Below are 10332 nucleotides of genomic sequence, written 5' to 3' on the forward strand. Positions count from 1 at the left end.
CCTGACCTCGTGATCCACCCGTCTCGGCCTCCCAAAGTGCTGGGATTACAGGCTTGAGCCACCGCGCCCGGCCATGATTTAGATTTATAATTTGCCTCATAACAAATCAATTTCAGATAGAAGAGTTACATGTTTTTTTTTTTTCTTTTGAGACGGAGTCTCGCGCTGTCACAGGCTGGAGTGCAGTGGCCGGATCTCAGCTCACTACAAGCTCCGCCTCCCGGGTTTATACCATTCTCCTGCCTCAGCCTCCTGAGTAGCTGGGACTAACAGGCGCCCGCTACCTCACCCGGCTAGTTTTTTTTGTATTCTTTAGTAGAGACGGGGTTTCACCGTGTTAGCCAGGATGGTCTCGATCTCCTGACCTCGTGATCCGCCCGTCTCGGCCTCCCAAAGTGCTGGGATTACAGGCTTGAGCCACCACGCCCGGCATGTTACGTGTATTTTTAATGAACCAAATCAAAAGAGCTGACAGATAATGGAATATTAACAATTAAAATACAAAAGCATTGGTATGCAACAAGATCTATAAAAAAGAAGAAAAATAAAATGCAAAGGTAACTGGATGGATTTAACTCTGAAAGTATAAAAACTTAATAAAATATAAATTCATAACACTAACAAAAAAGATAAAGAATGCGTTAAATGTTTGTAACACAATAAAAACGTACTATTATCGGGATCCAATATCTAAATGGACAATAAAAGGAAATTAAAAAGAGTAAAATTTAAACTAATAGGTACTAATGTGTAACTATTAGTAATTTTTCCTGGTGAAGATTATCATTATGACTAAAAAAAAAAAAGAAACTTTACAAAACACATCTTAAAAATAAAGACTGCTAGAGCTTCAGGGAAACCAAAGAACTGAGGGAAAGCAACTTGGTAACACCGATTAAAATAGAAAATATCTGTGTTTTTTGATCCTATGCCTGGAAATTTATTTTGTGGAGATACTTAAGGAAGGAGTGGGAGGTCTTTAAACAAAGTTGATCAGTGCAGCATTATTTAGAAGTCAAAGGTGTGAAACCTAGATGTTAACAATAACAGGATAAACGACGCTATGTTGAAACACAGTTCACATTAAATTATTATTAGTTTTTGAGACAGGGTCTTGCTCTGTTCCCCAGGCTGGAGTGCAGTGGTGTGATCTCGGCTGCCTGCAACCTCCATCTCTTGGGCTCAAGCGATTCTCTCACCTCAGACTTTCAAGTAGCTGGGACTACAGGTGCGTGCCGCCACAACCTGGCTAATTTTTGTATTTTCTGTAGAGACAGAGTCTCGCCATGTTGCTCCTGGGCTCAAGTGATCTGCCCTTCTCAGCCTCCCAAAGTGCTAGGATTACAGGTGTGAGTCACCGCACCTGGCCCCAAATTATTATTATTATTATTTATTTACTTATTTTTTGTGAGACAGAGTTTCGCTCTCGTTGCCCAGGCTGGAGTGCAATGGCGCGATCTCAGCTCACTGCAACCTCCCTCTCCCAGGTTCAAGTGAATCTCGGGCCTCAGCCTCACGAGTAGCTGGGATTACAGGCATGCACCACCATGCCCGGCTAATTTTGTATTTTTAGTAGATACAGACTTTCACTATGTTGGTCAGGCTGGTCTCAAACTCCCAATCTCAGGTGATCTGCCCACCTTGGCCTCCCAAAGTGCTGGGATTACAGGCATGAGCCACTGTGCCCGGCCTCAAAATTATTCTTAAGAGCAGAAGACTGTAGGAATAGTGGATATGTAAAGGTGATGGGATTATGAATATGGTTTCTCATTAATGTCCCCTCAATATAGGATATTTTTACAAGGCTACACAGTCTATAAAATAGAAAACACATTTACAGGGAAGATGGGAGTGATAATCTCCTGGAATGGGACTGGTTTTTCTGGACATCATGAGATACAGCTCTCCATGATTAAACAGCAATTGACATAAATTCAACATTAATAAAATCTTAGCGAATCAAGTTTTTCACAATACAAAGATGTTGTACACGCTAGTGGTTCTATAAATAACACATGCTTTTATTTAACATCAAGACACTGCAGCGCAAAGACACAAAGTACTAAACGGAATATAATGAACTTATTTTTGTATTGATAAATACTTACCAAGTAATAACTGTAGTATATAAAATATAAGTCCAAAGACACTGTTTGGCTGGTTTAATACACCATCCTTTCCAAAAATGGAACCCAAAAGACCAAATCCTCGACCCCATCTGTAAAATAAGGAAAACCGGTAACCCTATATTGGAATTTCCCTATTTTAAAAAATGTAAAATTATTTGAGAATGTTATCCAATTCTAAAATCAACTAAGTTGTCAAATGTCTTAAATGTCCTGTGTTGAGAGTGATTTACCCCAAAGAGGGAGGCCAGTCACTAGATTTCCGATTAAAAATAATCATCTAAAAGGAACATATCTAAAAGTGCCAGTATACCCATCTGAATCTCTCAGTTGCCAATTTCTATATATTCTCTTTTCTAAAAGGTAGTGCAAAGTATTCTTTTTCCAATGGCATTAGTATTTGCAGAAGGAGACTTCTCTCTGCTTACGCCAGGGTCTCTTAACAGTGGACCACTGACATTTTGGGCTACATAATTCTTTGTGCTGGGGAGTGTTCTGTGTATTACATAACTAACAGTACCCTGGGGCTCCCCCAACTAGATGCTGCCAGTACTCCTCTACCCCAGGTGTGACTACCAAAAACGCAGTCACAGCCATTGCCAAATGTCCGCCGGGACACAACTGTCCCCAGTTGAAAGCCACAGATGTAAGGGGTGCTATTTATTCACTCAGAGAATATAGATTGAAAAGTTGTTTCTTCACAAATTTCACCAGGATATGCATTAAGCAATACACTGGGAATGTATTTTTTAAATGTAGGGCTGGGCATGGTGGCTCACGCCTGTAATCCCAGCACTTTGGGAGGCTGAGGCAGGCAGATCACGAGGTCAAGATTTCGAGATCAGGATTGCCAACATGGTGAAACCCCTGTCTGTACTCAAAATACAAAAAATTAGCTGGGCATGGTGGTGTGCACCTGTAATCCCAGCTAAATGGGAGGCTGAGGCAGGAGAATCTCTTGAACCCAGGGAGCAGAGCCGAGACTGCACCACTGCACTCCAGCCTGGGCAACAAGAGAAAACTCCATTTCAAAAAAAAAAAAAAAAAAGAAATACGGGATAATATCAGAAACTGTAGGTCTTTCCTGGACTCCTATATCAGAGGTAAAAAACTGGATACATTATATGCCCTATTAGTTTTTATTTGCAATTTAACTTTAAATCTTGGATTTGACTTAACATTTTTAAAACTTGACTTTCTTTTTTAAATTTTTAATACTTATTTGATAAAACTTGATACAAATATCAAGCTAACATTCATTTTGAATAACAAAACCTTTAAAGATAATGTTAACTCTGGATGGAATGAGAGTGCTTCTTAAGTACTAAAAAACATAACCAGTTATGGTGTTAAGTCAGTAGAGAAACACTCTAAATAAAATCTAAACTTTGGTTCTGAAGGTAAACTGCCCCAAAGCAAGAATAAATACGTGGTTCTTCACGGGCTACAATAATTTAATGGCACTCAATGCCCAAGATAGAGAATGAAACCCCTGCATAACAGTGATGTTGGGAGAGAAGAATCACCCCGATTTTACAAACAAGTGAAAGCCATGAAGATTTTTATTGTACAATTATGCAATCCTTTTTTTTTTTGAGACAGGATGTTCCTCTGTTGCCCAGGCTACAGTGCAGTTGCAATCAGGACTCACTGCAGCCTAGACCTCCCAGGTTCAAGTGATTCTCCTGCCTCAGCCTCCCAAAGCAGCTGAGACTAAACAACACTCAACTTTTTTTTTTTTTTTTGTATTTTTTGTAGAGTTGCAGCTTTGCCATGTACCAAAGCTGGTCTCAAAGTACTGGGCTCAAGCAATCCTCCCACGTTGCCTCCCAAAGTGCTGGGATTACAGGCTGAGCTACCACACCCAGCCTTCAGTTATACATTTCAAAGAACATAAAATAATTTCCATTATATTCATGCATTCTTTCACTCATCTAAATACTTATTGAGCATGTACTGTGTGCACTGGTGCTAGGTGCTGGGGATGCAGAAGTGAACCACCCAGACAAGGTGCTGCCCTTGTGGACCTTAAATTCTATTTAGGGAAGAAATAAACAGGTAAACAAACGCCAGGTTACCTGCAGAAATGGACACACCTGGTGACAGACACACAGGAAAATTAGAAGGGAAACCTCTAGATCAGTGCTTCTGAAATTTTAAAAGCGCAATCACTTTGGGGTCTGGTTAAAATGTAAGCTTTTCCTTCAGTGCATCTGTGGTGGGGCCTAAGACTCTGCATTTCCAGAGAAAACAACCCAAAATGAAAAGCTTGCAAGGGATACTGATGCTTCTGGTCTGAAGACCACACTTGGAGACCACAGCTGTGGGAAGAGAAGGGGTGCAGGAAGCTCCTCTAGCTCGATGGTCAGGAAGGACCTTTTTCAGGAATTAAGTTTTAAATGAGATCCTGAGTGATGGTAAGCAGTCAGTCTCATGAGCAATGGCAAGTCAAAGGCCTTGAGGTAGGAATGAGCTGTGGGTGTGCCAAGGAAGGCCATCGAGCCTGGGCATGGTGATTGAGGAGAGTGACAGGAGAACTAGGTGCGGGTCCAATCATTTACATTATTTAGGGCCTGTGTGTAGGCCGTGCCAAAGAGTTTGAATTTTATTCTAATTGCAATGAAAGACGTTTAGTAGCTTTCAATCCGGAGAGTGAGATAAGCTTATTTATGATCACTCTTTGATGTTGCATAAAGAACAAACTGCTGGGGGCCGGAGTACAGACAGGGGAAACTACATGCAATCGAACCTCTGAGACCTACTCATCCCAGGCAGGAATTCAAATTTCAATCACTGCCTTTGGCAACAGAAATAAGTGGCATACTGCCAAAATGATCACGGCTAAACAGAATTTTTATATATTCAAAGCATTGGTCTATGCCTGATTATTCATGTAAGATCACATGGGTATTTTCCTTGAAAACAATGTGGCATCCAAAAATGAATATATTATCAAAGTAATACATGTATAAGGTTTCAAAATAAAAGAACATCAAAGCCTTCTAATACAGAGACGTTCCCGCCTCCAGCCCTCCCCAAGCTCAGTTCTCATCCCCAGAGGCATCCACTTTGATGTCCGTTAACTGTTTTCACTTTTTTTTTTTTTTTGCTTTTTTTGAGATGGAGTCTCACTCCTATTGCCTAGGCTGGAGTGCAATCTCCGCTCACTGCAAGCTCCGCCTCCCAGGTTCAGGCCAGTCTCCTGCCTCAGCCTCCTGAGTAGCTGGGACTACAGGCGCACACCATCATGCTCAGCTAATTTTTTGTATTTTTAGTAGAGATGGGGTTTCACCATTGTTAGCCAGGATGGTCTCGATCTCCTGACCTCATGATCTGCCTGCCTCGGCCTCCCAAAGTGCTGGGATTACAGGCATGAGCCACCACGCCCGACCCTGTTTTCACTCTTATTTACTTCCACATTTCTAAATAATATGTTTACATTGCTATTGTTTACATTGCTATTTCTTTCCTTCTTTGTTTTTTCGTTTTGACACAGTCTCGCTCTATTGCCCAGGATGGAGTGTAGCAGCACAACCTCAGCTCAATGCAACCTTCACCTCCTGGGTTCAAGTGCTTCTCCTGTCTAAGCCTTTTAAGTAGCTGGGATTACTGGCACCCGCCACCACACCCAGCTAATTTTTGTATTTTCAGTAGAAATGGGTTTTCACCATGTTGGCCACGCTGATCTTGAACTCCTGACCTCAGGTCATCTGTACGCCTTGGCCTCCCAAAGTGCTAGGATTACAGGTTGAGCCACCGTGCCTGGCCACTTTTTTTTTTTTTGAGATGGCGTCTCACTCTGTCAATCATGTTGGAGTGCAGTGGTGCGATCTGGGCTCATTGCAACCTCCACTTCCCAGTCTCAAGCAATCTTCCTCCTCAGAATCTTGAGTAGCTGGGACCACAGGTATCCACCACCATGGCTGGCTAATTTTTGTATTTTTAGTAGAGACTGGTTTCACCATGTTGGCCAGGCTGGTCTTGAACTCCTGACCTCAGGTGATCCACCCGCCTCGGCCTCCCAAAGTGCTGGGATTACAGGCTTGAGCCACCGTGCCTGGCCACTTTTTTTTTTTTTGAGATGGCGTCTCACTCTGTCAATCATGTTGGAGTGCAGTGGTGCGATCTGGGCTCATTGCAACCTCCACTTCCCAGTCTCAAGCAATCTTCCTCCTCAGAATCTTGAGTAGCTGGGGGACCACAGGCATCCATCACCATGTCTGGCTAATTTTTGTATTTTTGGTAGAGATGAGGTTTCATCATGTTGCCCAGGCCGGTCTCGAACTCCCGAGCTCAGGCAATCAACCTATTTTGGCGTCCGCAAATGCTGGGATTACAGGTGTGAGTTACTGTGGCTAGCCAAATATTGCTTTGAAAAAAAGAAATTATTATATAATAGAAAACTTCAAATGCATATACACAAAGTGAGCACAAGAATGTAATAAACACCCATGTATCTATCATTTCGCTATGGTAAAACAGAAAAGGTATTATAAAAACAAAACACACACAAAAAACCCAAAAACTCCCAGGTACCCATCACCAGTTTCAATAATTATGCCTTTCTTGTTTCATCTCCACTTTACATACTCATCACTTGAGAATTACTTTTAGTTCTTTTATTTATTTTTATTGTTTGAGACAGAGTCTCGTTCTGTTGTCCAGGCCAGAGTGTAATGGTGCTATCTCGGCTCACTGAAACCTCTGCCTCCCGGGCTCGAGTGAGTCTCCTGTCTCAGCCTTCTGAGTACCGAGGCTCCCACCACCACACCGGGCTAATTTTTTTATTTTTGGTAGGGCCGGGGTTTCATCATGTTGCCGAAGCTGGTATCGCCTCCTAGATTCAAGTGATTCTCTTGTCTCAGCCTCCTGAGTAGCTGGACCACAGGCATGTTCCACCACACCTGGCTAATTTTCTGTATTTTGTAGACCTCAAGTGATCTACCCACTCCAGCCTCCCAAAGTGCTGGGATTACAGGCACAAGCCACCGTGCCCAGCCACAAGTAAGTTAAACTTCTGATTGCCTTTATTTACTGATTCGTTATTGATATTTTGGGAATCATTTGCTTTTTTCTTTGTTGTTTAAATTTTTGTTACTAATAAATATGCCATTATCTTGCTTTTACTACTTTAAGAATATCAACATTTATTCTTTAAAACAATAATCTTAAAATCCTCTTTATTTTTATTTATTTATTTATTTATTTATCTATTTTTGAGATAGAGTTTTGCTCTTGTTGCCTGGGATGGAGTGCAATGGTTCAATCTCAACTCACTGCAAACTCCACCTCCCGGGTTCAAGCGATTCTCCTGCCTCAGCCTCCTGAGTAGCTGGGATTACAGGTGCCTGCCACTACTCCTGCTAATTTTTTTGCATTTTTAGTAGAAGTGGGGTTTCACCATGGTGGCCAGGCTGGTCTCGAACTCCTGACCAGTAAAAAGGAAGAATGGACCTTGGAGAGTCTTAAAAGGTGGAAGAAACATTTACGAGGCTTAGAAGGGTACATGTAAGATGTTCTGAGGAATTTAGTGGAAGATTTGTAAACTTATTTGGTAAGTTGCTGTTTTGTTTTCATTATTTTTAATGTTATTACAGTTATACATAGTTTTTAAAAATCAGATAGTGCTACAAGACTTGGGACAAAAACCAGCATTCCTCTGACCTTTGAGGTATCCTCCTTAGAAGCAACTCATTTTAGTGCTTTCTCTCAATATTTACCCACAAATTTCTTTTTACAAAAATGCCTTATTATTTTTGCTTTTTAATTAAAAAAATTTTTTTTGTAGAGACGGGGTTTCGCCATTTTGGCCAGGCTGGTCTTGAACTCCTGGGCTAAAGTGATCCTCCCACCTCAGCCTCCCAAAGCACTGGGATTACAGGCATGAGCCACTGGGCCTGGCCACTTATAAGTTTTGGATCATCTATCACTGTATGCTAACCTAGATTGTTTGGTAGACTTTCACTTCCCTTTCCCCCTCCCAATACCATAATTTGTACTTATATCGAAATTTTTGTTTCTATCAGTATATATTGTTTACGTGATTATCACTATATTGTCTGACACAGAGCCCAGAATAATCTGTTCTAACAAGATTCTGTAGAGTGAATCAAGTCACAAGCGATCAGTACATAGAAAATGACAGTAACACAACACCAAGTTGCACGGTCCAGGCATCATTTTCCCCAGCATGTTAAAAGTGCTCACGCCTGGTATCCCAGCACTTTGAGAGGCTGAGGCGGGCGGATCATTTGAGGTCAGGAGTTCGAGATCCACCTGGCCAACGTGGTGAAACCCCGTGTCTACTAAAAATACAAAAATTAGGCGGGTGTGGTGGCGAGCACCTGTAATCCCAGCTACTCAGGAGGCTGAAGCCGGAGAATTGCTTGAACCCAGGACACAAGCCGAGATCGCGCCACTGCACTCCAGCCTGGGTGAAACAGCAAGACTCCATCTCGGAAAAAAAAAGAAAAAGAAAAATTCAATGTCTTTTTTTTTTGAGACGGAGTCTTGCTCTGTTGCCCAGGCTGGAGTGCAGTGGCGCAATCTCAGTTCACTGCAAGCTCCGCCTCCCGGGTTCACGCCATTTTCCTGCCTCAGCCTCCCGAGTAGCTGGGACTACAGGTGCCCACCACCACGCCTGGCTAGTTTTTTTTTTCCTGTATTTTTAGTAGAGACGGGGTTTCACCGTGTTAGCCAGGATGGTCTTGATCTCCTGGACCTCATGATCCGCTTGTCTCGGGCTCCCAGAGTGCTGGGATTACAGGCGTGAGCCACCGTGCCCAACCAACAAGTCTTTAAACTCTACCAGTAGTTTTACTAGAAATATCATTGCTTTTATCATCTGGTAACAAGGTTACATGGATTTTGAGTGGTCTGCCCCATTCCTGTCCCATAACCTCTGGTACTTTTTAGAAATACTTTTTATTGGAGCATTATTATACATCATAAAGTACATAAAGTTCAGTGAATTTCTATGAGCTGAACACAAGAGTGCACCAGTAGCCAGATCAAGAAACAGAGCAATAAGGCCAGGTGCGGTGGCTCATGCCTGTAATTCCAGCACTGTGGGAGGCCAAAGCAGGTAGAGCACTTGAGGTCAGGATTTCAAGACTAGCCTGGCCAGCATGGTGAAACCCCATCTCTTCTCAAACACGTAGTAGCACACGCCTGTAGTCCCAACTACTTGGGAGGCTGAGGCAGAGAATTGCTTGAACCTGGGAGGCAGAGGTTATAGTGAGCTGAGATCACGCTATTGCACTCCAGCCTGGGTGACAGAGCACAACTCTGTCTCAAAAAAACAAAAAACAAAAAAACAAAAACAAAAAAACCTTAAGAAAAAGAAACATAACAATACCAGCAGCACCTCAGAGGCACCTAACTCCCATGCCCTTCTTCCAGTTACCCCTCCTCCCCCAGAATAACCACTCTCCTGGGGTCTTTCTAAAAAATATTATATTAACATCATAATATACCAAACAATATAGTAAATGTAAAATGAAATAAGCATACAAAAATAAAATATATTTAATAATATATTTTTAAAAATTATTTTTTACAAGGCACATACCCTTATAGCCACACCCACATCGAGAAACAGAACTTTGGCAGGGCATGGTGGCTCATGCCTCTAATCCAGCACTTCGGGAGGCCAAGGTGGGAGAACTGCTTGAGCCCAGGAGTTCAAGATCAGCCTGGGCAACATAATGAGACTCTGTCCCTACCTAAAAAAAAGAAGAAAGAAAAAAAAAATTGCTGGGCGTGATGGCACATGCCTGCAGTCCCAGTTACTCAGAAGGCCGATCACTTGAGCCCAGGAGTTTCAGGTGGCAAGCAGTGAGCTATGATTGTGCCACCATACTGCAGCCTGGGTGACAGAGTGAGAGCCTGTCTTAAAAAAAAAAAAGAAAGAAAGAAAACAAATAGAACTTTGCTAGCCCCTCTCTGTGCCCCAATGCAATCAAACACCTCTTCTTTCCTCTAAAAGCACTATACCAACTTTTATCCTTGAGTTTCTCTAAGGATTTATGACAAGTGAGCATTCCTAGACACTATATAGTTTAATCCCCACTCTCATTCTCTTTTACTTGATATGTTGTTTAGGACTCTCTTTTTTTTTTTTTTTTTTTTTGAGACGGAGTCTCGCTCTGTCTCCCGGGCTGGAGTGCTGTGGCCAGATCTCAGCTCACTGCAAGCTCCGCCTCCC

At 42.2% G+C, this 10332-nt stretch overlaps 1 protein-coding gene across 1 annotated transcript in view; it reads right to left on the bottom strand.

Moving 5' to 3' along the window:
* The window catches only part of VKORC1L1 (vitamin K epoxide reductase complex, subunit 1-like 1), an 18277-nt gene that overhangs the window by 6326 nt on the left and 1619 nt on the right, over nt 1-10332 (bottom strand). The window contains exon 2 of the mRNA XM_011952125.1: nt 2109-2218. Within this exon, the coding sequence (XP_011807515.1) occupies nt 2109-2218 (110 nt within the window). The remainder of the gene's footprint in view (nt 1-2108; nt 2219-10332) is intronic.

This window comes from Colobus angolensis, unplaced genomic scaffold (assembly GCF_000951035.1).
Source record: "Colobus angolensis palliatus isolate OR3802 unplaced genomic scaffold, Cang.pa_1.0 Scaffold333, whole genome shotgun sequence".
Lineage (NCBI taxonomy): Eukaryota > Metazoa > Chordata > Mammalia > Primates > Cercopithecidae > Colobus > Colobus angolensis.